This window comes from Brassica oleracea, chromosome C9, assembly GCF_000695525.1.
Source record: "Brassica oleracea var. oleracea cultivar TO1000 chromosome C9, BOL, whole genome shotgun sequence".
Lineage (NCBI taxonomy): Eukaryota > Viridiplantae > Streptophyta > Magnoliopsida > Brassicales > Brassicaceae > Brassica > Brassica oleracea.
This window is the reverse complement of record NC_027756.1, coordinates 5410971-5437102: the sequence shown is the minus strand read 5'-3', so window position 1 is coordinate 5437102 and position 26132 is coordinate 5410971. Positions and strand designations below refer to the sequence as shown.

At 38.0% G+C, this 26132-nt stretch overlaps 8 protein-coding genes and 2 non-coding genes across 10 annotated transcripts; 2 read left to right on the top strand and 8 right to left on the bottom strand.

Annotated features, from left to right (window-relative positions):
- Positions 1-955, bottom strand: LOC106316719 (the record flags this gene model as incomplete). Its single annotated transcript, XM_013754598.1, is given in 1 exon segment — positions 1-955. A coding segment is annotated over 1 exon segment (828 nt), but the record flags the coding sequence as incomplete, so codon positions are not given.
- A 1883-nt stretch (positions 956-2838) lies between these two features.
- Positions 2839-5744, top strand: LOC106314186. Its single transcript, XM_013752109.1, has 5 exons — positions 2839-2843; positions 2924-3834; positions 3883-4191; positions 4360-5480; positions 5628-5744. Exons 1-5 carry the CDS (start codon positions 2839-2841, stop codon positions 5742-5744), a joined length of 2463 nt encoding a protein of 820 aa, XP_013607563.1.
- A 621-nt stretch (positions 5745-6365) lies between these two features.
- On the bottom strand, positions 6366-6872 carry LOC106314184. The gene is made up of 2 exons (XM_013752108.1): positions 6837-6872; positions 6366-6788 (listed from the first exon to the last, which is right to left on the bottom strand). Exons 1-2 carry the CDS (start codon positions 6870-6872, stop codon positions 6366-6368), a joined length of 459 nt encoding a protein of 152 aa, XP_013607562.1.
- A 3668-nt stretch (positions 6873-10540) lies between these two features.
- On the bottom strand, positions 10541-13758 carry LOC106316047 (DNA repair protein XRCC2 homolog). Its single transcript, XM_013753910.1, has 10 exons — positions 13381-13758; positions 13048-13205; positions 12896-12963; positions 12618-12680; positions 12213-12350; positions 12046-12136; positions 11854-11890; positions 11670-11767; positions 10885-10927; positions 10541-10799 (listed from the first exon to the last, which is right to left on the bottom strand). Exons 1-9 carry the CDS (start codon positions 13712-13714, stop codon positions 10904-10906), a joined length of 1011 nt encoding a protein of 336 aa, XP_013609364.1. The 5' UTR covers positions 13715-13758; the 3' UTR covers positions 10541-10799; positions 10885-10903.
- Positions 13759-13883: 125 nt separating this feature from the next.
- On the bottom strand, positions 13884-13957 carry TRNAV-AAC. Its single transcript has one exon. It is a non-coding gene; the product is annotated as a tRNA-Val (tRNA).
- Positions 13958-14517: 560 nt separating this feature from the next.
- On the bottom strand, positions 14518-15834 carry LOC106315929 (uncharacterized protein C6C3.02c-like). The gene is made up of 5 exons (XM_013753772.1): positions 15752-15834; positions 15395-15457; positions 15214-15300; positions 14943-15112; positions 14518-14808 (listed from the first exon to the last, which is right to left on the bottom strand). Exons 1-5 carry the CDS (start codon positions 15771-15773, stop codon positions 14710-14712), a joined length of 441 nt encoding a protein of 146 aa, XP_013609226.1. The 5' UTR covers positions 15774-15834; the 3' UTR covers positions 14518-14709.
- Positions 15835-16262: 428 nt separating this feature from the next.
- On the bottom strand, positions 16263-18536 carry LOC106313322 (beta-ureidopropionase-like). The gene is made up of 6 exons (XM_013751107.1): positions 18285-18536; positions 17933-18040; positions 17650-17838; positions 17353-17580; positions 17052-17276; positions 16263-16814 (listed from the first exon to the last, which is right to left on the bottom strand). Exons 1-6 carry the CDS (start codon positions 18393-18395, stop codon positions 16449-16451), a joined length of 1227 nt encoding a protein of 408 aa, XP_013606561.1. The 5' UTR covers positions 18396-18536; the 3' UTR covers positions 16263-16448.
- Positions 18537-19003: 467 nt separating this feature from the next.
- LOC106316289 (peptidyl-prolyl cis-trans isomerase FKBP12-like) lies at positions 19004-20368 on the top strand. The gene is made up of 5 exons (XM_013754165.1): positions 19004-19137; positions 19472-19505; positions 19606-19667; positions 19765-19817; positions 20030-20368. Exons 1-5 carry the CDS (start codon positions 19050-19052, stop codon positions 20129-20131), a joined length of 339 nt encoding a protein of 112 aa, XP_013609619.1. The 5' UTR covers positions 19004-19049; the 3' UTR covers positions 20132-20368.
- Positions 20369-20461: 93 nt separating this feature from the next.
- Positions 20462-20533, bottom strand: TRNAK-UUU. Its single transcript has one exon. It is a non-coding gene; the product is annotated as a tRNA-Lys (tRNA).
- Positions 20534-20788: 255 nt separating this feature from the next.
- LOC106313197 (root phototropism protein 3-like) lies at positions 20789-24800 on the bottom strand. The gene is made up of 6 exons (XM_013750947.1): positions 24323-24800; positions 24153-24222; positions 23419-24048; positions 22025-22804; positions 21293-21574; positions 20789-21213 (listed from the first exon to the last, which is right to left on the bottom strand). Exons 1-6 carry the CDS (start codon positions 24451-24453, stop codon positions 20911-20913), a joined length of 2196 nt encoding a protein of 731 aa, XP_013606401.1. The 5' UTR covers positions 24454-24800; the 3' UTR covers positions 20789-20910.
- Positions 24801-26132: the final 1332 nt, after the last annotated feature.

Genomic DNA, 26132 nt, shown 5'->3' with positions numbered 1-26132 from the left:
CTTAAAACATTTGCGTTGTCTTTTGCCACCCCTGTAAGCCAGCAACAGTGGAGACGGTCTGTTTGGTATGGGAGACCCATAATTAGCACCCAATTCTGGCATAGCATAGTACGCCCACACTTGGAGCACTTGTATGAACCCATCAACAGTGTAACCAGTTTGCGTCAAGTCTTTTGCCTTCAGAGAATCCATCAGCACCTTAAACGCCACTCTCCCCCATGGATAATTCTCAAATTTTTCTAAATCCATCACTAGCCTTGCAAGACTAGCTGATGTAGCGGATGAGAACTTTTTCCCTTCGATGTATCCTGCGTAGATGGCAAGGTATCCCAGCCGCATGCGATCGTCCGGAGACCACTCGTCGCAGTTGTAAAATGCTTCTGTTATCTGTTCAATACTTGGCCCAGTATCGATATCAACACGCATCTTCTCCCAGAAAGCAGCCATCTCCGACGTAACCTCACACCTTGGATTTTCCAGGTCCTTGATGTAATCGCAGTTCAGCCCAGTGAGGTGTTCAAACTCTATCAGTGAAAACCTCACAGGTTGTGAAACGACAAGACTCCAGAGCTCAAACTTCTTCTTGATGTCCAGCTGGAAACAGAGCAAAAAATGTACCAGCCTTGAAGTCCAACCAAAGTCAAGCTCCTTGAATTTGATGAACACTCTTAACTTCGACGCCTTCAGATCGTCATATTCGTCAGCTGTGAGACAATCACATAGAGCTTTAAACAACTTCGTGTCATCAGAATGATACGAAATGCTCCTGATTGCATCGGGCTCTTCTCCTAATGTAAACATCCTCGGCGGGAGTTCTGGTAAATCCATTTTAAGGCCTGCAAATAATCACAAACAACCATCTCAAACACATAGGTTGCGCACTATGCTAAATGCTATAGAAGACTTGCAGACGGCTTCCATGAAGTGAGAAGACTACTCAGACGACTTCCAGGAAGTGAGAAGACTACTTGGACGACTTCCAGGAAGTCTTCTACGATGTCTTACTCTCTGGACGACTTACTTGTTAGTCGTCTGGAAGGCTTCTGGGACGACTTACTTGTTAGTCGTCTGGAAGTCGTCTGGAAGTCGTCTGAAAGACGTCTGGAAGTCGTCCTTAAAGTCGTCTGGACTTCCTGTAAAGTCATCTGGAAGTCGTCTGAACTTCCTGTAAAGTCGTCTGGAAGTCTTCTGACAAAGTCGTCTGACAAAAACTTCCAGACGGCTTCCATGAAGTGAGAAGACTACTCAGACGACTTACATGTAAGTCGAGAGTAAGACATCGTAGAAGACTTCCTGGAAGTCGTCCAAGTAGTCTTCTCACTTCCTGGAAGTCGTCTGAGTAATCAATACTAAAATATTTAGGGTTTTCCGGCGGCTAAACGCCTTAATACATGAGAAATAACATACCGGCAGCGGAGTTTGGCAAACGAGATTTCAGATCTGAAAAATAAGAAGCGGACGGTCGGTTTAAACTACGAAAATACTCTACGGCATGATGGAGAAACGAGATTCGTCGTAATCGGAGAGATTACCGGCGAAGATAACGGCGGAACACGACCACGGTAGGGTTTTCGTCTTATCGCCTTCGAAATCGCCGTTGGAGAGAATCGGCGCTAGGGTTTCGTAAAGTTGTGAAATAGTGAAAAAAATAGCTTTTATATGTCCGGTAAATGATCCGGTTAGGTTAAAACGTACATTGGTAAATTAACGGTTCGGTACGATGTGGACGACTGAATATTACGTCGTCCGTGTAAATTATTCAACAGACAACTGAAATATAAGTCGTCCACACCCTAAACATAACCCCTAAACTTAATTATCTAATTAAACACTTCATAAAATCAAATCAAACTTGAAAAGTGTTTACTATACACAGAAATAAACACATATAGGTGAAAACTAATATTTGAAAAAAACATTTTAGTTTTCCAAGATCTAACCCTAACAATACATACAATACTACAACATATGTTTGCCAAACTCCTAAACCAAAGAATATCATGATTCAATACTTCCACTCATCTATCTTCAAAACAAATCAATTTTATCATATCTTAATTTATATCACTTAAAACTGTTTATAATCACCTGATTTTTATTTTTCACGCATCAAAATATTTTTTTACAAGATTTATAAATTATTTTTAAAATAAACTGGTACCAGACGACTTAAACTTCAGTCGTCCAGACGACTGCCAACATCTCAGACGACTCAGACGACTTACTGGGGCTATATTCGTAAAAATGACTTCTGTTTTTTTGTTTGTTTACAAGAGGCTGAGCTGTAATTTCACTAGGCTTTTAGGTTAGTTCTGCATTTGATTCAAGTTTGGGTATAGGTTTGGGGTTAAAATCAAGTTGTGGGTTAGTTTTGGTAAAAACCCCATATATTATTTTGTGATTCTCCATTTCCCATCATTTAAACTAATAATATTTCAAAAACATTATTTTAGTGAGATTTTTATACTAAATCATCTTCAATGGCACTCTAAAAATCACACTATTTTAGTGCAACAGTAAAATTTGGGGAAAATCGTATTTTAAACCCTGAAGGTGACACATTCTAGCAGTTTAAACACTCAACCATTTTCACTAGCATTTTAATACCTCAAACTAGAATAATTGTCGAAAAAACCCCGAAATCGTATCCCGCGTTTTTCTCGTAATTCTACTTAACGGCTTAATTAACAAAGTTGACCTGGGCGAATTGCATGTTGTATTGTTGATCAAAAACGACACCTTTAAAAAACACAACATTAATTTTATTTCCAAATCGATTTGGGGATTAGGGTTCTAACTAAAACGAGAAAGACGATTCTCGTCGAGAAGAACCCAAAAATGGCGTAAGTTTGTATCGATTCTTCACTTCTTCTACCTCGTTCTTGTCTCTTAGAAACTTCTAAAGACTCAATTTTTATAACAGTGAATCGCAGGAAATCGAATTGAAGATTCATTTTGGTGGTTCAGTGAAGAAGATTGGAAAGGAAGATTATGAGTACTTAGGTGAATTAGGGAGCAAAAATGTGGAATGGAAGTTCGATGAGATATTGTGGGATAGGTTTGTCGATTTTTGCAAAGAAGAAGCGCTAATTAGAGCACCAGTTGGCTTGATTTGGTTTAAATCAGAAAAAGAAGAGATGAAGCAACTGCGGTATTTATATGATAGGTACGATGAGGAGATGTTGATGCTACGATCTGTGAGCAAGCTAGGGATAGATGTTGTAGTAGTGTTTGTTGAACATGAGTGCTCAGAACACATACCCGGTGTGATTCAGCTTTCAGATAGAGAACACATTGAAGACGAAGAACACAGTGAGAATGATGATGTCGATAGACCTAAAGAAGATGATGAGCCAGAAGGATCAGAAGATAAGAATCCGGCTGAAAAGGAAGATAACCCGACTGTGAATCCGGCTGAAAAGGAAGACAATGAAGATGGTGGTGATGAAGTTGTCGCTGATGTAACAGATGATACTAACGATGTAAGGTTTCAGTCTGTCTTTGAAGAAGGAGAGAAAGCTGTACTAGATAAAGAAGCATATGGAAATGGTATAGAGGAAGATGACAGTGAAGATGAGAGGGCGCCAGTAGATGTTGAATATCTAGACACACCAGTAGAGTCAGAAGATGAATGGGAAGAATGGAATCGAAAGCTTAAAGGAAAAGGGAAGGTCAATGGAAGTGATAAATACCATGGTGACTATGAAAAACCACCTTACATCTGGTTATTTCAAAAGTTTAACAGTGGGTTAGAGTTTAAAGACCAAGTCTTGAAGTATTTTATGAATACTCAATACGATGTGAAGATGGCAAGGTCGGAGTCATTCAGGATTGGTGTGATTTGTTGCAAATCGAAATGTCCTTTCTGAGTTTATTGTTCAGTGGAGAAGCCGATTAACAAGTGGATGGTGAAAGTGTGTCACATGAAGCACAACCATGGTAAATCAAGCAGGATCTCAATGTTGAAGCAATGTGTGATTGCTGTCCTTTTTAGAGAAGAATTACGCATAAATGTCAATCTACAAGCTTCAACGATCAAAGATGCGATAAAGGTAAGATATGACATTGTTGTACCTATATCTAAGTGCTACAGAGGAAGAGACATTGCATTGGGGACAATTCTTGAAGCTCAAACAACACAGTTTTGGAAGCTATGGGATTATGAAGAAGAGTTGCGTAGATCAAACCAGGGTATAAGCACTGATTTATGCACAAGAGAGGTTAATGGTGTTCAGATGTCTGACTGCTTCTACATTTTCTTTATAGAATTGCGGACTGCTTGGAAGAGTTGTTGTAGACCTGTTATCGGACTTGATGGATGCTTTTTGAAGTGAGATTTAAACGGAGATTTGCTTGCAGCAGTTGGGAGTGATGCCGATAACAGGATGTACCCTATTGCTTGGACAGTTGTGAGAGGAGAAAACAAAGATACTTGGGGATGGTTTATGAGAAAGCTGAAGCATGATATTGGCTTGGAATTTGGGAAGGATCTTACTGTAATCTCGGATAAACAAAAAGGACTTGTTCACGCTATCGAATTAGAACTTTCTGAAGCAGAACATCGCATGTGTGCTAGGCACATTTATGCTAATTGGAAGAAGCTTGGTTTCTCAAGGTCAGAGTTTAAGTCATTGTTTTGGGGAGTCGCATACAGCTACACCGAGGGAGAGTACAAAGAGAAGATGCGTTTGGTAGAGGCTTACGATGTCGTGGCACACAATGAATTACTCAAAACAGACCCAGAGCGCTGGTGTAGAGCATTCTTCAATGTGGAGTCTCATTGTCCTGATGTGCACAACAATTTATCAGAAAGTTTCAACAGAAACATAAAGATGGCAAGGGCAAAACCAATGATCAACATGTTGGAGGACATACGCAGACAAGCAATGACAAGGATATCAAGCCGGTTCTTTACGGCAGATAAGTGGGACACCATTGTAACACCTATTACAATGGCTTTGTTGGAGAAAGCGAGATGTGCAAAAAAACATTGTTCAACAATTCGCAGCGGTTTCAGCTTGTACGAGGTGAATGAGTTCGACTGTGGTTACATGGTGGATTTGGCTACACATCAGTGTGCTTGCAGGCGATGGGATCTCACAGGTATTCCTTGTAAACATGCTGTGTGTGTGCTTGATGACAACCAGGAGGATCCTGTGAAGTATACTGCAGAATATTACTACACACATGTGATGAAAAGAACTTACTCTGACAACATCAAACCTGTCAATGGCAAAAACTTGTGGAAGATGATAGGCAAGCCACCTATTGGGATACCAGAGATAAGGAAACCAAGAGGGAGACAAGAACACGATATAGGAAGAAAGAGTCATTTGAAGCGCTTGAAACTGCTGAAAAATTGTCAAGACATAGACGCATACCCACATGTAGCAACTGTCATTAGTCTGGACACATTAAAACTGGATGCAAAAACCAAACTGTGGTTTATGAGGGACCAAAAAATAAGCGTGGCAGACCTCGTAAAAATCTAGAAGACGTAATTTTTGAATTATAGCTATACAATGTTTCTTTCTTAATTGTATCTAACACATTTCTTTACACCGGGCACTCCTAAGCCTCCATCTACAAGAAGAAGAAAAACTCAAAATACTAGGTCTTCTTTTCAGCATGTTCACGCCACTGGATCATCATCTCAGTCTGTTCACGTCACTGGATCTTCCTCTCAACCTGTAGAAGCCACTGGATTCTCATCTGACCCCAAGCCTCATGCTAAGAAACCTTAACGAGGACCTTTTAAGGTAAGGAAGACAGCCAACATTCCTCATGGTGTTGGGACTTTATGGAGTCCATTCACAAATCGTCCTTTTGAAGTGTTTGGAGATCGAGTGTATGATAGGTCTGATCTTAATCCACAGCCTCCACAAGAGTGATCTCATGTCTTTGTTTTGCTTTTGTTGGTTCACTGACTTGCTGTAGTTTGTCTTTATTTCTTCAAAACGTTATGGAGCTTGTCTTTTGTTGTTTCAAAATTTGAGTTGGAGTTTCTTCAGCACCTTTGAACTTTGTCTTTTGTTTTTCTATTATTTTCAATGTCGGAATTGGGTATTAGATCATGAGACACGGCAAAATAGTCTTAAATCTTAATAATAAAACATGAAGGAAGCTTACATAGACAATACATAAACTGAAAAAGTCTTAACAACATCAAATACATAACCTAAATTGTCTTAGCAACATGAAAGAAGCTTACATAAAGTCTTAACAACATGAAAGAAGCTTAACCAGTCTTAACAATAACAACAATAGTCTTTTACCACTTCAAGATACCCATGAAGACACAAATAACCACAATAAATCCAATTGCCAACGTGATAAAACATTATGATACACCATGTTCCTCTTGTTTAGAACCAATATTTCTCCTCTAAGCGCTTCACATGCTTCACAGTTGAGGTCTGAATCAGGTGGAGTTGGCCACTGCTTTCATTCTCAAGCCTAACTGCTCCGCCAATTCTTACATTCTCAAGGCTAAGTTCTCTTACTTGGTTTCGCAGGTTACTAATATCTTCTTTCTGTTGGCGTATAACATTTCTAGCACCCAACAATGCAGTATATTGCCACCCGTGTGGGTTCTCAACTTCATACCATCGAAAGAAGTTGCAGGTTTGGTATCCGTTAGAAACTCTACGCCCTTCGCAGGTATAAAACCTCCTTCCAGGGTCGTCAACAGTCCAAGCTTGAATCCCCTTTGCTTCAATGTTACAGTTGCAAACCACAACTTTTTCCTTTTTGTTGTCAATGGTAGAGTAACTTGAACTTTGAGCCATCTACAAGATATATAACACCAAGCACAAACATGAATCTCTAACTAATACCGCTAATTTTAGCTTCACAAACACACTTTGAGCCATCTTAAGAATTTATGAAATCAAAAGTTCTAGAATTTAGAAACTTTACAAGATTACAAAAACGATTTACTGTTTTGGAATTGAGACTGAATTGTGGCAGAGAATCGTCTTTCACTTTTTCTGGTTTCGTAAATTTATGAAACCCTAGATCCCCAATTCGATTTGGAAAGGAAGAAGAAGACTTATTAAAAAAATTTACGGTTCCTAGTTTTTTAATCAACAAAACGGCACAGTGTTTTAAACAGTAAACGTCCTGAACAGTGCCGTCAAGTAAGGTCACGAGGAAAACGCGGAGATACGACTTCAGGGTTTGTTTCGACAACTTTTCTAGTTTGAGGTATTAAAATGCTAGTGAAAAAGGTTAAGTGTTTAAACTGCAAGAATGTGTCAGCTTCAGGGTTTAAAATGCAACTTCCCCCTAAATTTTGATATCAAATTTGGTGTGATACTATTCACCACACTAAAATACTATTCATCTCATTAAAACACTATTCATTTATTTTATTACTAAAACATTCAATTAAATAAATGATAAATAAAAGACTTAATACATATAATATTATAAAATAATTTTAACGTGAAGTTTAGTGTTGTGGTTAGAAAAAACTTTGGTTTTAGTGTTTAAATTACATTAAAATAGCGTGGTTTTGACACTAAAAAGGTGTCGGTGGTTGGAGACGCCTTTACTGTAGAAGAAGCAATGCATTTAACCTTTAACTTGTAAACACCAAGTAGAAAAACTCAATCATAGTGTTCACTGTTTACTGTTTAGGACATTTTAGCCACGTTTTAGTGGTCAGTTTTCTATTGTATTAATGTGGTAGTCCACATTTTACGCCAAAGACAAAATTAGCTACAAACCAAAATAAATAATGTATACTCTAAACTTACATAATGTTTTTAATAATACTAGAAACTTATAACTGTTTAGCAGGAGTATTTCGAGGTCGAGGAGTGATGATGACACTTCATGCTGAGATCATGCACCCGCAATAACCCACGTGGCGCACATGTAAATGGGTTTGGCCGTCAACCATAGGATTGTAGGCTCCACTTTTCTCTCTACCTTTGCCTTCATTTTGAGATTTTGTACCTTTGTGTGTACCCAATACTCTCCCATTATTACACTCTCTCCTGTTTTTATCTGAACTTTAAGATATTTTCCATGTTTTATATATCTATTATAAATATTTGTACAGGTACTGAATTTTGATATGTAAAATTCTGATAACTGAGATTGAAAATATTACGCTTACATTTTGGATGGAGAGATAAATGATTTTTTTAGATATTTGTATGATTTTATATAATTGACTAAAGTATTAAAGTAGGATACAAATATAATACTGTCAACCAAACAGCTAAAACTGAAAGAAATATAAATTAGCCAACAGCTAAAACTGAAAGAAATATAAATTAGCCAAATTTTGACGAATGTTTTGGATGATACAACCATAAATTTGTAGATCATTGTGTTTTGGCTTTACTATATCTGCAAGATTACCACACAAATCAAAATAGAATCATATACATCTGTCAATTGTTAACAAAGATTTTGGCCTAAATTTGACAAAGAAACAATATTGTATAAAAATATGTATATATACGCTAAAAATTAAAAAAAAAAATTTAATAAATAGCGATTTAAGTATGTATGAAGCAAACTTTAAAACTTATCAATCTTTCTCATATGCAGTCCCCCTCAAGTAGCAATCAGTGGCTTTTGTTATAAAATTGAGATCCACACAAACTCAAAGACTGCTCAAAAGATTGAGAGTTCAACTGATTTATCTTCTTAGGACCCACTACTCTCTTAAAATAATTGACACTCTACTGTTATTTAGTTGCTTCAAACAATTGTCTGGTTATTGTAATAATTATTATTAGTATTTTCCATGTTATTAATTCTAAAACTTACTAAGCAATCCATCGGATGAATTAAAAAAGGAGAGCATAGCAGTAGGCAAGCCCCAACGACTAGAAGTGTGTTGGTGCTCTCCTCAACTTTGCTTCAGATTTCTCCAAGGTTACAGACAAAAATATATACTTTTGGTATATGATAAAAGTGTGAAAATAGCATTATTCTTTATAAAAGGGTAGAATCGTCAAAATTACATAATATCATATTGAGGGGTTTGGGGATTTGGATGATCTATTGCTTACGCTTACGCACGCACATGCCCACTGCCACACGCGTGATCAAAAGATCTTTGTCTTCTTTAGTTTGTCCTCAACTATCACTCAAATACATTTTCATTATTTCATTAGAGTATCAATTATCTTATATTGTTTGCGTTTATATTAATGCAATAAAAAAATAGAAAACTTGAAAGCTAAGATGAGTATGAAGTGATCCAAAAAGTACATCAAACATACAATGAATTGAATTTAGTTTCATTAGATGGATTACATAATTACTGTTTTAACTAGCCAAATATTTTAATTTTAGATGAAATATAAAACAATAAATTTACAATTGGATAGCTTAAAAGACACCAAATATTAGAAAAGGTAGTCTGATTCTAATAGTAATAGACTAAGATTTTAAATAAATGGTGTACTAATGTCTTTGATTAACATGGAGTACGTGGTGTTAATAATGAGAAGTGTGATATTGTTACTAACAAAAAAAAAGAAGCAATGAGCAAATCAAACTTTGCGATATTAATTTACTATAAAGAAAGCCTTAATTTAATTTAACTTTTAATTAACGGATGAGAGTAGAGTGGATTGGATTGGATATAGTTTCGGCTAATTGTTGTGTGCAGTAGACGTAACCATCAGGCTAATGGAAGTTGGGCAAAAACCAAATTCAGACTCGTCAAGGCCCTTCCTACTCATATATTCGATCTTTTAAATTGTTCTTTTTGCAAAATGCTTTCGTTCTTATCTTTAATATTTTTAAGGCTTTTAACCATTCTTTTAGCTATTTTTTTATATAGCTCGACTTTTCGTTCGTTTTTTTTTCTTTGGATTTGTGTTGGATGTTGTTTTACATCTAAATGAACATAAAATCTTAAATTCACTATTTCAACAAAACTCATCTATTGACTGTAAAAATGAATGAATTTGTGGGTAATCAATGCAATCTAAAGTAGTAGAATCATTGTTAGTTGCACATCACACATCATATCCAGCACATAAAAGTTTTTTTCAGTGGAAGTCATATTTGTTAAATAACTAGTTAAAAATTGTTACATCTCATCAAGTATCCAAAGGATTTGACTACTCCCACTCCTGGTAAGACCTAATTATTACATTAGGCAATAATCATTCCTAAATCCAAGTTGATCATACAAATCTTCCATAAGATGAAGATATTACATGAGACAAGACTGTCTTATCTGCTAAGTCCCAAGATCAGATAGATGTAGTGAAAACGAGACATATACTATGTGGACAAAGAAAAGTAACCACTCAAACATTGATGACTGTATAATAAGACAGTTTCCACAAGCAAAATGCTACAAAATGATTTTGGCGTCGAAAATTGTAACACGACTCCTAGTGCTTAGTCCTGAGACCTGAGTAGTGATGTCCCATTAAGAATCAATTTCAAGTTTCTCGGAAGTTAAAAAAAAAGTATGATCTTCTAAGAATAAGGTTATAGGATAACACGTGCAGTTGCAATTTCAAGTATTTGATGTCAAATCCTGATAATAGAATTTGATAATATTAGAAAGATATAACAACCCAATTCAAATCCAAAATGTGTGCGAGTGTGATTTTTCTTTTTATATCTAAGACAAGGTTATCCACATATTGTAAGAATAACCTTATCAAGTAAAAGGAACAATGTTACTTTCAAAGGTTTACTTCTTTTTTTCTCTCTCTTTCTGATGTAAATAAATAAACTCTGCATTAACTTTACATCCGGAGACTTTGCTGCACGCTGCTTAGCTAATAGCTACCTTACAGTAGTTATGATTTCTACAGAGTTCAGAATATACAAGCGTAAGTGTCAGCAAATGTGTGGTGTCTAGAAGTGATAGAGAGAGAGAAAATTAAAGAATACCTGAAACGGAATCTCTAACTCATGAGACAATGACAATGCCAGACTGCACGAGAAAACAGGAAACAAAATATGAGTTTGCTTAGAGTATAATTAGGCACGGGCATTGGGGTCCTCGGTCGGGTTTGGATCGGGTCGTTGCGGGTCCGGGTCCTTCGGGTTTAAGAGTTTAGGACCCGATAGGATAATTTAAAATTCTCGGTTCGGAATCGGTTCGGATCTTCTCGGGTCCGGATCGGGTCTTAGATAGTTAGACCCAATAGGGTTATTAGAGTTTGTTGATTCGGATTCGGTTCGGTTATGGATCGGGTTCGGTTCGGGTCATGTCGGATCCACCCAAAAAATACCTAACACACACACAAAAAATATTTAAATACTCAAAAAATATGATAAATCTTATCTAAAATCTGATCCAAAGACATGAAAAATTTCAAAATTTTATCTGATTATCCAATCTAAATTTTTATACGAAACCCAAAACTATGCCCAAAAACTAAAATTTGAAACTTAAAAAAATATCCATAATACCAAAAATAAACTGAAACATCTATACATACCTAATATATACTAGAAGTTTCAGGTTTTCGGATACCCCACTCGGGTCTCGGATTCGGGTCGGGTCGGGTCCAAGACCCGCGGGTCCTTCACAACAAGACCCAATAGGGTAAAAGGATCGGATCGATTTCGGATCGGGTCAAGATTTTTCGGGTCGGATCTTCGGTACGGGTAAAATGCCCGGGCCTAAGTAAAATGGTCTTACAAGACATGAAATGGTTGAGTTTACTTACATCGTCTACTATGAATCGGTCAATGCTACTAAGTTGTGGTTGTAACCATTCAAGTGAATATGCTGACAAACTTTGTTGTCCTGAAGACTGATAATCACCTGCAAAGATCATAAACTTGACTGAACAAAGACACGTAGAGAAAGTGAAAGGGCTAAACGAAAAAAGCGAGAAAAATATATCAAACCTGACTTCCGCATGAATATCTTATGTGTCACGAATGCCTGCAATGACCACAAAGGATTATTAGTGAGAAAGAATCATCCTTTGAAATAATCGTGAATTTGGCACGAAAAAAAACAGAGTCTTGAAAATGGTATTGTGTGTCAAAAAATTATCTACTAAGAAGAGGCATTTGGGGTTCACATCGGGAAATGACCTGCCAAGAGGAAGGCATGAATTCACGGAACGGAGGCTGCTGAGCTTTACTTGAAGCATTCCCTGGCATGGCATTGTTTGAGGAGAGCTTCCTGAAATTTGCGGGAAGTTAGAGATGAAGCCACTATGACGACAACATAGAAGCAAGCGTGCGATTAACCAACTAACCCATTATTCTCATTTGTAGGGCACTTCTCTTCGTAGATTGTAGCTTTAGTGGCAATTACCACCAGTGAATGCACCTGCATTAGCTTCTTCATCTCTTGCACTATCGTCTCCACCACATTCGTAAGGGAGAGACTTTTCCTGTATATCAGAAAAATATAAGAGTCTCAAACAAATAAGTATCAAGACTCAATGTTCCCCCCCCCCAAACTCTTCAACGTATTGAATTACGTAAGCTAAACGAAACAGGATCTAACTAAAGCAGCCTAATTGGTAAAGAAAACAGAGAAGCTGTCTCCTTATGTTGATAAACCATATTGAAGGCAGGACTTTACACCAAGCAGAATTATAAAGATGAGACTGTAACTGGAGACTCCCTTAGACTGTGTTTATGTAGATATATCTTACCTGTTGTTTTTATCCAATGCCAGTGATGACGATAGACGATCAGTCCAGTGGAAAGCGCCGATGCTGGTGAACAGATTGCAGAATAGTTAACTCAAATTCGTCAAGTAGCAAGCATAAAACCCTACAAAGTATCCCCAACAGATATATTGGACTAGGTTATCTTGTCTTAGCCAATATGAGATCAATTATAGCGCCACTTTACATATTCCTAACCTATAGTGAATTAGTTTCAGCATTCAAAGAACCTTCGAAGACAAAAGACCATTTCCAAAACAAACCTATCAATCATAAGCACTCCTACTTGGCTTCCACATGCTTCCTGCGGTCTGATCCGATAATGCAATGTCTACAACGCAATGAGATGATGATAGAAGGGTCCAAGAATCCAACACAAACCTCACAATGTAATCCATTATACATAAAACAATACCTTGAGAGTGGACAAAAGCTCGAGACTATCATAGCAGCGAAGATACAAGAACCTCTTCATGCACGAAACATACAACTCCTCATCATAAACAATCTTTGACTTGTCTTGAGTCTTAACATTAGACTCTTCAAGTTGCCACCATGCTCCATTACCTATCCCTGATACGCTGAAACAACTACATTCAATCATCTCAATCTATCTAAGACCGTCTCAGTTTCATGAATCTGAATTCAAAATCAATCCCAAAGGCCAAAGCTCACAACGTAATGAATCCTAAACTTATAAGACTCTACTTAAAACACACAAGCAGCGGCGAAGAGGAAGTTTGCATACGGTAAGCTTCGAGAAGACGATGCTTGAGCATGTCAGATAAACGCAGCACATCGAATCGGCAATCCAGATCGAGAAACAACACCAGTTTCTCCAATCCTCCGTAGTGGACGCCGTTCCACGTCTTCGGGAGAATGCAAGTGATGGCGGCTTGAATCAGGATCTGAGTTTTCGCAGTCGGAGACGAGCCAGTGATCTCGACTACGTTCCCGGCGCGTAGAGGCACGCGGTGGAGTGGCGGAAGAAGTAGGAACGCGCGGTCTCCGAGAACTCTTGATAGCATCTGCTTCGCGGTTTCGTCGCAGCGGATCCAGCCGCGCGCTTCGTGTTCTCCCATCGCAAACTAACTCTTTCCCGCCGACGTGAATGGTCTCGGAGGCTGACCGGTGGCCAGGGCAGATTAATTATGGGCCTTTCCATGGGCTTTGAGCGATGGGTCATTTCGTTGCAGTTTATCTATCTACGTAACGACGTCGTTGAAGCTCGTTAGTTAAAAAAACACAAAATGGCTTCGCCCGGGTTCGAACCGGAGACCTTCAGTGTGTTAGACTGACGTGATAACCAACTACACCACGAAACCGTTGCTATTGTTTCCTAGAATAGAATATTTAGCCTAATACTTAGATCGGATTGATGTTACAACGATCTTAGCTCTGATCCAGTTTTTCTTAAAGGACTAGTGATAGCTACACTATACAGATTCGTGAAGCTCCACTTGAAGCTGGTTACACAATAGTTCCTTTCATTTATTCACTCCAAGTTGCAGAGAGTGTATGACAGCAGGTGTGAAGAAGTTCCCTCGGTGGTGTGGTGTGGTGCGATAGGACCGGTAATAGTGTGGTTATGCCACAAAACGTTTCCAAACGTTCTTGGTTTCACTTGTGAACTACAATTCATTGCCTTGGTCGGGATGATGTTCAACTTGTTTGTGTTCCAGTACAGGAAAAGTTGGTGGCAACGTGCTGTAAGCTGCGATGGACGCAGGTGTAGCGTTTATGGCGGTTTTGGATTGGTGTGGAACAAGAGGTAAACATTGTGATCTAGCTAAGTGTCCAACTGCTAGAGTCGTCATTGCTGATGGTTGTCCGGTTAGATGAACTTATGTATCACTGGTGACTTGGTGTGTTGGAAGAATGTGATACACTAGCAACTTTAAACAAATAAAGTAACCAACACTCCCAAGTTTATTTTAAAAATAAGAAATTAAGTACCAACAAACACTTGAAAAACATGCAGTATCTGAAATGTTGTTATTTGATATCCAGACCCTCAGCATATAAAAGCTGCATACTGTTTAGACAAAAGCTAGATAAGAAATGAAACAAGCTTGATTCAGGCACCAATAGTGGAACCGGAGTTCTTCTTGCACTCAGACAACATGTCCATGTAGAACTGACACTTGCTAATGTCGCTTCCATAGCTGCTGATGCACTGCACCCAATAACAAAAACATCAGTGTCATAAACCTTTGAATGAATTCAATCAAAAAGTTCCATTCTCATTCACTTAGAATCTTGACAAATAACAGAACAAAAGAGAGTAAGAGAAAAAGATTAAAAACTTACATCTTGGAAAGCCTTCGCATGAACGTCACAGGAGCTCGAGAACATGCTGCTTCCGACAGGGGCAACAGATGCAGAGGCAGCCTCAACAGTTTCATGCTGAATGGTACGTGGGCCCATGACAGAATCAACAGCCCTATGTGCAACTGCGCTTCCGGTTCCAAAAGCCATACCTACAGAAAGTTCCCAAAAATCACAAAACAAAGAGGTTAAGAGAGACGTTTTTAAAACCAACAAGTTTGGTCTAGACAAAGAACAAATGAGACTCGTTTACCCTGAGCTATGGTGGAACCAATGCCTGAGAACATGCCGCCACCACCACTGGTCGCCTGAGCTGGTGCTGGAGGAGGTGCACGGTTTACTGAAAAAAACACAAAAATCATCAGCGGATTAGATCTTATTGAATAGTCATAACACACAGAGCAACAAGACGATTTAGGAAAATAAGATAATACCATGTTGAGGAGCGGGGGCACGTGCAGCAGCAGGGCGAGGGCGAGGACGAGGTGCAGATCTTCCTGCAACCCCCCCACACGAATCACATCACAACACAAAATTACAAAAAAAAAAAAAAAAAAAAAACATCTCCAACTTTCTAGAAATTAAGAACCAATTCCACCCACTAAATCGAATCTTCGATGAACCGATATATCAGAGAGAGGATAAGCACGAAATCAAACATCCGATAAACTATAGATTTGTGATTCACGCAAATAACTAACCACAGACCCAAACAAAACAGTTCCGTCATCATCCAAAGTGATATAATCGAATAGATCTGACATTTAGGGGGAAAGAGGAGAAGCCCTTACCTCCTGAGCTACGGCGACCCATTTTTCTGTGATTAGGAAGAAGAAACGACGAAATGAAAAAAAAAATGGATAGAGATCGCAGTGAGAATATACCCGACACCAACTCAGGAGGCGGTTATTAATAAAATATCTGGTCAAAACCAGGCGGAGATGTTTACACGTGTACGGTCCTTATTCGTTGTAAGTTGATAACTTCTATATTAGGAAACCTCAAATTTGGGCTTCATTACAGGCCCAATCAATTCTCTTCCCTTTTAAGGTGCCGCAGGTCCATATAATTCAATTTCTCGAGGAAAATAAATAATTTCAGACAGAGATTTTTTTTTTTGAGCAAATAACTTTATAAGGATTAGTCAAATCAAAAACAAATTAGTAATTCAGCTCACTCCATTTATTTTTATATAAAGATTCACTAATTACAATGGATCAATCCGGTCAAACCGGCTTTGTTTAGGTACTAATTGCATGAGCAGGTGTGAATCAAACGATGCATATGTTTAAACAGAGAAACTAAAAGTTAAATGATGAGACTAAAAGCTCCATTGTTTTTATTTCTCCAGTGACATTCGATAGCTGATTACAGAAGCAACTGCCTCCTACATGTTCAGAGGACTTTCAACAAGCATAGAAACATTCAAACTAGCTCGGCTCCTACATTCTCGGAGCTTATTCCATTTACCATGACTAAGTCTAGTTGTTATGAAGAACTCTTGTGGAGCATTGGGTCAGAGACAATTTGAGGCTTGAAGTCTGGCTTTAAGTACTTAGCCAAAAGATCTGCATAGACTTCATATCTTGCAGTCATTCTAAACCCCCATTTGTCTTTGTACTGCCGGCACAGATTGAGATCCATGTCCGAGATCAATAACCCGTCTCTGTAACGTGACAAAGACGGTGTGCAAGAAGCATCCGGGGCAGAGAAATGGCTTGATCCATAGAAATGACCAAAGTCATTGTGTTGCGGTTTCCCATCCCCTGAGGTGAAAGCATTGGGGAACACTTCGGTTCCAACTCGGTTAATGGATCCCACAAAGTAACTGTTTGCTATTGCAGCATTCCTTGCCTGAGGTTTTCAAATGAAACATCAGACCATGTTGTTTATAGATAGAGAAGTAAAACATAACCGGTCCTGAGCATAGCTAGATGTAACATTTGCATATGGTCCCAAAATATTAGTGGCTAATATGTATTATATCATTTAGCTCTTAAGTAATTTAAAATATTTGTTTGATAATTATTTTTAAACCTCATAAATTTCAGGACCAGTTATGTGTGAAAAATGGGGAGTTAGGAGTTAAACCTCAATAGGCCACATTGGTTCACTGAGTTCACCAACAGTAGCTGAAGGGTTGAAGACAATCTCAGCACCATTAAGACCAAAAGCTAACCAGTTTAGAGGATGGTGTCTTCCATAACATATATTGACTGCAATTTTCCCAAACACCGTCTCAAACACAGGATGTCCAGTGTCTCCTTCCATGTAATACGTGCTCTCGTTAAAATCTCCCACCCTCGGTATGTGGTTCTAGCAAACCAAGAAGTACAAGTTAGCTCACAAGAGAAAAGACAGAAGCAAAAAGAGACTTGTAGTGCAAGTTAACCTTCCTATGTTTGCCAATGATGTTTCCGTTGTTCCCTATAATCACAGCTGTGTTCCAAAGTACTTCACCGTGATCCATATCTCTTTCGAGGATAGGATTCACAATCACCATGTTATACTTCTTGGCTAGTTCTTGAAGAAACTTTGTTGATTCGCCATCAACAGGCTCTGCAAACTCACACCATTTCTTCTCTCTTGTACAGAACGCAAACGGCATAGTCCAAGCTTCCTATAAGCAGGGCCATCTCAAAGTTAATCTACAAAGCCTGTCGTAGAAGAAAGCAAAATGGAGGCAAACCTGTAAGCAGAGTATGTTAACACCAGCAACACCTGCTGCTTCGATGATCGGCTTCAACTTGTTGTGTATTCCTCTTGTTTGGTCCAAGAATGGAGAAGTAGTTGGAAGAGCAGTAGAGTTTTGAATGAGACCAACTCTGACCACTCGTGGCTTTCTCATTTGCTCTTCATCAGCTGAGAAGCTAACAGCCTAGAAAGTAATTTGTGTCCAAAGATCAAATCAAAACACTGTTTCCACTCAAATTTATTTGAACCTATTAGTATAACTCAAAATGAGTATTAACCTGGAGATCAAAACCATGTTTTGAAGAGAGGGATTTTGCAGAGTCTGGTAACACAATATGTTCAAGTGGTCTACCACAGTTACTTCCAAGTAGTATTCGGCTTACCTCCTGCAGCAATTCAGACAACCAACGATCCAATTTAGTTTAGTTTTTTTCTTACAATCTGAGTTAAGAGGAAAGTAACTAAGCACTTCAAATCATTACAAATCAAGAAAACATCCTAACTATTAGTGGCTAATCAAGAACTATGTTCTTAGTAAGAAGAACATATCAAAAAGTCAACGTAAGGAGCGAAAAACTTCACGAGACTACAAACATAAAACCAATTATCCAAATCTCTAACAAGTTTCACCTGATAAAGCTCAGGCTTCAGATTCTCGGATAAGAGTTGATGCAGAGAATCATATCCACAAATAGATCCGTTGGCAACCGCTTCTCCGTTTTCTGAGATGTTCTTCTCCATTTTGTACAAGAGTTTTTCTTAGTCTTCCAAGTTTCGATCACGGAACCAAGATGGTGATGGCTTTGATGAGAACAATGATCGGTTTAGAGAATTGGTTTATTTATTTGTTCGGAAAGGAATCATTTGCCAACTCATTTCTTGGTAGTTTGGCTACTTAAATCTTAAATTTAATGGATTCCAACATGTGCTCATAATACAATTATTATTATTTTTTAATTCGACACCATGTGCTGATGAGCCAAATGGCCACTTCATTTTCGAGGTTACCAGTTGAATTATGAACTTAATTGTTAATACATAATTAGAAAAAAAAATTTAATGGGAGATGCCATGTTTTTTATAGTTTGGTCTTAAAGGGCATTTTGCTTAAACCGGAATGGTCTGAGAAGAAAGCTAGGTACATCCTGATAGAGCATAGCTAGTGGTGTGGTGCTTAATTCTGAATCTCTGATTAGTGCAGTTAACTTTCAAGTCCGATTTGATTGTTTTTATTTAACCATGTTTGAAAAGATAAATAATGGGCCGAAATGTTTATCAAAATGGGCTTTAAAGTATTATAAGGCCCAAAACATTACAAATAAGAAAAGAGTAAAAAGGCATAAGCATCTGTAGCCGCGACAGGGTGCCGCGACAGAGCTAGAGAGAGAGATAGCGATGGGAGTGGAGAAGCAAGTCATCAGACCCGGCACCGGACCCAAACCCACTCCGGGTCAAACAGTCACCGTCCACTGTACCGGATTCGGTAACCTACATCTTCTTATGGTTTAAAATTTCCACATAGCGGTTTTGTAATCGATCTACACAAATCTGATATTGATCATAATTAATCTGTGATTTTTTAAATTAATTAATGTGGGAGATTATTTACTTACTCATCTGAAAGTTCTTAGGAACAAATCTAGTGTTTAACTCACTGTTCTCGTTGTAAGTATCTAGTGGAGAAGCCTGGTGACTAATAATTAATATCAGCTTCTTGTGTGAGATTGAAACACTCTCTCTATATATATATACGCTTTAATGATCCTTTGTGAGTTTGTTTCAGAAGCGTTATTCCTAATGCTTTTTTTTTTTTTCAGGGAAAGGTGGTGATCTATCCCAGCAGTTCTGGAGGTAAAAAAGGATCCTCTCGTTATTTAAATCTTCTCTTACACACAATATATCACTTATAAATGGATATAATTTGTCTTAATGTGTGTGTTTTGGTATATAGTACAAAGGACGCTGGGCAAGAACCTTTCTCCTTCCAAATCGGTAAAGGTGATGTCATCAAAGGTAGACTCTTCCTCTGTTTCTTGCATGGTTCCATCATATCATATGTTTTTGTATGTCTTGGAGTTGATATTTGTTTTTGAAATGTTTTTGATTACAGGATGGGATGAAGGCGTTATGGGGATGCAAATTGGAGAGGTTGCTCGCTTGCGGGTACGTTAGACTCTGCTCCTCCTCCTCTCATCATGCAAAACATATTTGATTCTTTACATCTTTCGTCTTCCTCTTAAAGTTTTCTTGTCTCTCTTTGATACCATAGTCTTGTCTCCATCGACAGCTATCTAGAGCTTGTTATGGGTAGAGAAAACATTCGTGTGTGGGTTTATTAACATATTTAGTTTTCCATGCTTCTCTGTTTCTGTCAGTGCTCACCGGATTACGCGTATGGTGCTGGTGGATTTCCAGCATGGGGAATCCAACCTAACTCGGTTCTTGAGTTTGAAATCGAAGTACTCAGCGTGAAGTGATGATGATGATCTCTCTAGCTCCAAAAAAAAAAAAAAACAGTGGGAATGTTATTGATCTATAAAAAAAGCACAGCAAAACTTGAATGCTAAGTTTTTAAGCTTCTAGCCTTTTGTCTTCCTTGCTTCTGGGATTTCGTTGAAACAAAACTTTGTGATTGTCACACTTCTCAGTGTTATTCTAAAACTCTACCCACAACATTTTTATCATAAATAATAGACCCGTCTCTTGTTTCAATCCGAATGTATGTTTGTCTTCTTGCTGTTATTATGAGATCTTTACTGTTGGGTAAAGGAAAAGAAAGCTACAGCAAAATATATGTATGGAACGCCCGCCGTCTGTGGGGATCGAACCCACGGCCACGGGATTAAAAGTCACGCGCTCTACCACTGAGCTAAGACGGCTTGTTATACTAATGTAACTCTTTTAATAAACGGACTTAATTTCTACAGAGATTAAGAGCTGCTGCTAAACAAAAACCTCCACCAGCCACAACTCACAAGTCACCACATTTTGTTTGTAAAGAGGACAAAATGGAGAACAAGATATCTACAGACAGATGAGGATTGAAGATCCTCACGTGTGAAGTGTCTTAGGGTCCGTATCCTCTGCACTAGATTAGTCTTAGTGTCTGTAATAATGCATGTTCATTGTTCATGTATTGTCAAGATGATTGGGTTTTGTAATGATATATCATTAAGGACATAGCATTACAAATTAGAAGCAAACAAAAGCTTTTCTTTCTCTCAAAGAATCAAATCAAGAACACATAAAAGTTGTCTCAAGAAATTGAGTTCCTCCATCGCCTTGGTTTCCTAGCTGGTTGATGATTAACACCACCAGCTTGTTCTCCTCTAGCAACATCTGGACTCTCCGGTACAGTCATCTTAGTGAACTTACTTAGCTTCTTCCAACCGCTACTCCAAGCCGAAGAAGACGAAGTACTGGTCTTCACTTTTCCTGTCTTCTCAAACTGTCTTTGCATCGCTTCCATCTCATTCTGAAGCTCAACGTACTTCGTCTTCACCGTCTCTATCTCGAACTTCAACGTGTTAATATCCTTCTTAGCCGCAGCCCACCCTTCCTGTTCCTCAAAACGACACAAACTTTCATAAGCAAAAAAAGGTAGAAGAATGTGGTGTATGAGTCTTCTTTTTACTTGCCTGAAAAGATTGTGGTGTTGCTTCGATCAATGTCTTACGATTTGGGATCATTGGTTGATAAGTAGTACCCATGGCTTCACCTAACGTAGTTGACTCTTTCAGTGACGTGTTGGCTAAGGCGTTACTGATCTTGACTTGCTCCGAGAAGAGGACTTGAACCACCACTCGCAATGGCAACCTCTCGTTCTGAGCGGCGTGCATGCACGCGTCCATTGATAGCTTTTGACAGTCCATCACTCTGCATAGTCGTTTTCTCTCGTGTTCGGACAATGTCGGATGCGCCTGTCGTTCAGACCAAACCAACCATGATCAAACTATCAATGGAGAATGTAAAAATAAGCTACTGTCTATAATGTATATATTTAACCCTGGGATTTATATCCGATCCGAACCCAAAATTTAAATCTCATAAACCCAAAAAGATAACTGGTTATCGGTTTGGTTCAGTTTGGTAATAGCTTAGTTTGGTTCCAAATCCCAAACCAAACTAACCAAAAATTTGAACCAAATTGAAACTCAATCGAGGTTTTTCGAATTCTAACAAATTTAAACCAAAATTTAAATGAAACGGAAAAATGTCAAATATAAATTTGCCAGAATTTTTAAAAAACCAAAATGATAACGAACTAGTCTTTTTTTATTTACTTCTGTGATTTAGACTAACCAAAAAAACGAATTACCCGAACAGATTTAACCGAATAAACCAAAACGGTATGCTTTATATGTACGTACCTTGAGATACGAGTCGATTGCTCTGTACAGCCCATCGTCGCAAGTCCTTGCAGATTCCGGCAACGCCTCAGCCAAAACCTGAAACTTAGTCAACGGCAAGTTCCTGTCTCTAGCAACTTCAGTGAGATAACTATCCACAAGCCTCGCCACTCTCATCTTCGCATTCTGACTGTTATTACCACTGATGCTGTTCGCTCTCGGAACTCCGGCATCTGCGTACGGGGACATTCTACTCGGGCTCGACCCTTCTGTCTGCTCCTGAACTAGAAAATGCTCCAACAGTCTCTGAACAAGATCAACATCGTACATCGTCTCCCCTTTGATCAGAAGATCCTGAAGAGTCGCTTGCTCGAACTGCATCCCCACGCGCTTCTCCAGCTCCGTGGTTAGCGCCGGAGCTACTTTAAGCATGCTGGCTGCTCTGAGAAGACGGAGGAGGAAGCTGCAAGTGACGGAGTCTTTCTGCGGAGGGATGATACTGATTAGGGACTCGACGATCATTCGCTGCTCTTTAGGGCTGGTAACGTGTCCAGCAAGGAAAGCGGTGGAGTCTTGATGGGCGTTAGGTTTGCCGGAGAGGACCATGTGGAGACCGCCTTTCCAGTTGTCGTGACCGGAGCTTCCTCCGCTGCTGTTGCTTCCGCAGCTCACGCTCATTTCGTCTCCTCCTCCTCCGATGGTGGATGGTGCTGGAGCTCCTTCTTTGAACACACCCGGAAGCCATTTTCGGGCGTAATGCATTATTGCAGCTCCGAGAAGTTCAAATCTCATACCTTTCACCTGTTTCAAGCGTTAGAGTTGGAGGGTAGTCTTGGACATATTTTCAGAAACCCAAAAACCGAACAGGAAAAACCGAAACTGAATTCAGATTTGAAATTTACAAAATTGAATGATTCCTATTTCTCTAAATCTGGAAAGCTGAAGAAGTAAAATCGGAATTGAACCGTGGATACCGAATATCTAAATTGTAATTTAAAATATACATTATTTTCAATTTTAGAATTAATATTTGAAAAAATATTAATTATAAATAAAAAATTATCCAGAACCTGAATTACACGAATATTTTTTCGATTTTTCCGGGTTAACTCAGGTTTTCGGATTTAAACCGGAACCAAACCCAAATCATTTCTAATTCAATTAAGTTTTGGGTTTTATTAAAAGTATGTAGAAACTCTATCCGAACCCAATATTATCCGAACTGATCTGATCCGAAATATATATGTTTCCTAAACAAGTCTTAAACACTCCAATCCCGAATAACCTAAAACCTAGACCAACCTGAAATCTGAATAACCGACTCGAACTGTAAACCCGAATGGCTAGCTGGAGGATTGAGATGTATGTACACCAAAGTGTTTGTGAAAATGCTCGAAAGAGAAGCATCTATGTACCTTGATTGCAGTTATTACACGAACGAAGTGATCTATCCTCAAGATAGAGACATCTTCAAACCACCAGTCCGGAGGAACAGTCTGGTTGTTATTATTGTTCCTACTCGGGCTGCAATATAAACTTGAATCCTTTGTCTCGTTCCATTTAGGACTAGAACTCGCGAAGTTATTAGTGGTCTTTGGAGATGAAGATAGAGATGGTGACTTCCCTGTGTAAGCCCATCTAATCCCTTTAGGATTACTACAAGCCTTCCATGCAATAGATTCACTACACCTTCTCACAATCTGAAGATTCTCAGCCCATGGTGAGAGCTTCTCACAGCTCTTTAGAACCAAGATTGAGTCTCTCCATGAAGACAAAACCACATAGCTGAGAAAAGCTTCCGTCTTAAAGATTAGATTCCCTTCTTCAAGATCCTCTGTCATCTCGAGATACTCAGCTGCGCAACGTAGACCTGATATGTTAGTTGCCGTGAGATCCACGGGAACTCCGTAGCAGAATTTTGATGCTAGCTCAAACGCTTCTGGTCCTCCAGGTAAGTCATCGAGAATGAGTATGGTCGGGTCAGGTTCTCGTGGTGACTCGTAGATCAATCTGTTCATCTTCCCGCTACGTGACAGCAAAGGATACTGAAGAAAAATAAACAAAAACATGTTAAAAAACATGTTAAATGTAATAATATTTTTTAAAATAATAATATTGACTAATAATATTGAGTCAAGAACTTGATTACCTTGTGTAGGTGAAAGTTCATGTCGCAGATTTTAACCAGAAGATCACTGGAGATGTCTGTAGCAACACACCTAACCAAAACAAAGGTTTTATTAATGAATCCTAACATCCTTTACAAGGAAAGATACTGTTTAGGAGAGTTTATAGTGTTTTAAAGGTTGAGTATGTTACCAAGATTGGCCTCTAAGCTCAAACCCATCAGTCCTGACGCTGCCATGTTTGTTAGAACTCAAAACTTCATTACCATACTCTCTTCCTCCTCCTCCTACAACCCCAGAATCGCTCTCAGATTCCCACATCATTCACAAACTCTGTGATGGAAGCAAGAGAAGATACTACAGAGAGAGGAGAAGAGTAATATGAAACAAACAGTTCAGAGAAAAGAGAGATTGATTAGTATTTGATTATAAAGATGAAAGAGAAAGGAGATAGTATCCCCCACATGGGATGCTATGAGATTTGGAAGCTTTCTCTGTATTGTCTATTTTCTCAGAGAGAATTTAAAACCAAAGTCACTCATATATATCTACAGCCTGTGAAGTAATGGGCTTAAAACACTCTGCTTCTCAGTTATCATATATTATTTATTTTAATTCTTTCTACTTTTGTGTTGTAATCTTGTAAATGAGCAGTGTATCCTATCTTTTCAGATTTTACATTTAGAATTATTGAGTTCCTGACAGATGCTACATCTTTTCCAGTGAAGATATGAGTTGGTTTAGAGGATAAAACAAAAGATATGATTTGGTTTTATACAAAAATATATATGAAAATGCTAAAACCGGAAGGGGACAAGTTGGAGAGTGAGTGTCATTAAACTATGACAAAGCCTTGTTCCTTCTTCTTTGCCATCTCTATGTACATTAATGGCATTTAACTATCTCTCTGTTTCTTTGCTCATATTTCCTTAATGTCTTCTCTTGCTTTCTTTCAAGCTGTTCCTCTTTCATTCTCTAATCTTAAATGTTCCAGCAAGACTTTGATTTGATAGTTTGAAAGTGATTAGTTCTACCAGTTAGGGAAAATGATGCATCATCGTAACTAGATCATACTCAAATGTATTATGAATAAATCCTTGAGAACTTACGACTTTGGATATTACTTTAATGGTAGTTGGTTAATGACAAGTGAAATGGAAGCAAGAAGTTGGAGGAAAATTAAAAGAGACCATTAAAAAACAAAGGCTGTTCGTTCATACATAAATGGAGATAGAGAAAGAAGGAAGTGGTCCACAAGAATGTCAGCTATGTGCATTATATACACACACAGATAGATGGATGAGTTTCAATCAATTTTTTTCTTTTTTTGCTTAACAAGTTATCAAATTGTTATGATCGCAGCTATGGTTTTATTTCCTATTTTTAAAATCTTTATGGTAATAGGTTGTGAATAATATTAATCTTGACTATCACTAACGAATTTATAGATTATGTTGATTGGAACACGTTTTTATACAACTGACTAGGTGTTTTGCCCGCACAAGCGGGCATAATCATATTACGAATACTTATTATTTTATGTCTTATTAATCCAAAAATTGGCATTATAAAACTCTAATTGGTGAACATGTTGAAAGAAAAAAATTATGGTGAATTCTTTGTTCTTCAAAATTTATACCAGTTATGTTGAAATTTTAGTCAAATTATTGAACGGTAGATCCCATTTTTTTCTTCTAAATTCCCCAAGAATGAATTTATAAGAAAAAATTTCCCTATGCAATTTTGATAAGGAACAAATTGAACAAAAATTCATATTTTTTTTTATTTTTTCAATTCCTCAAATGAAATTTTATTTTTTCAATTCCTCAAATGAAATTTTATTTTTTATTTTATTTATTTTTTTTCATTCTTCCAGTGGTCACCAACTGAATATATAGTGTTTCACAGATTAAACTTAAACTGCTTTAAATTAAAAGCAAGAAAATTTGTTTTGAACTCAGTCACAAGTTAAGTTATTATTTATGATTTTAAATAGTTAAATC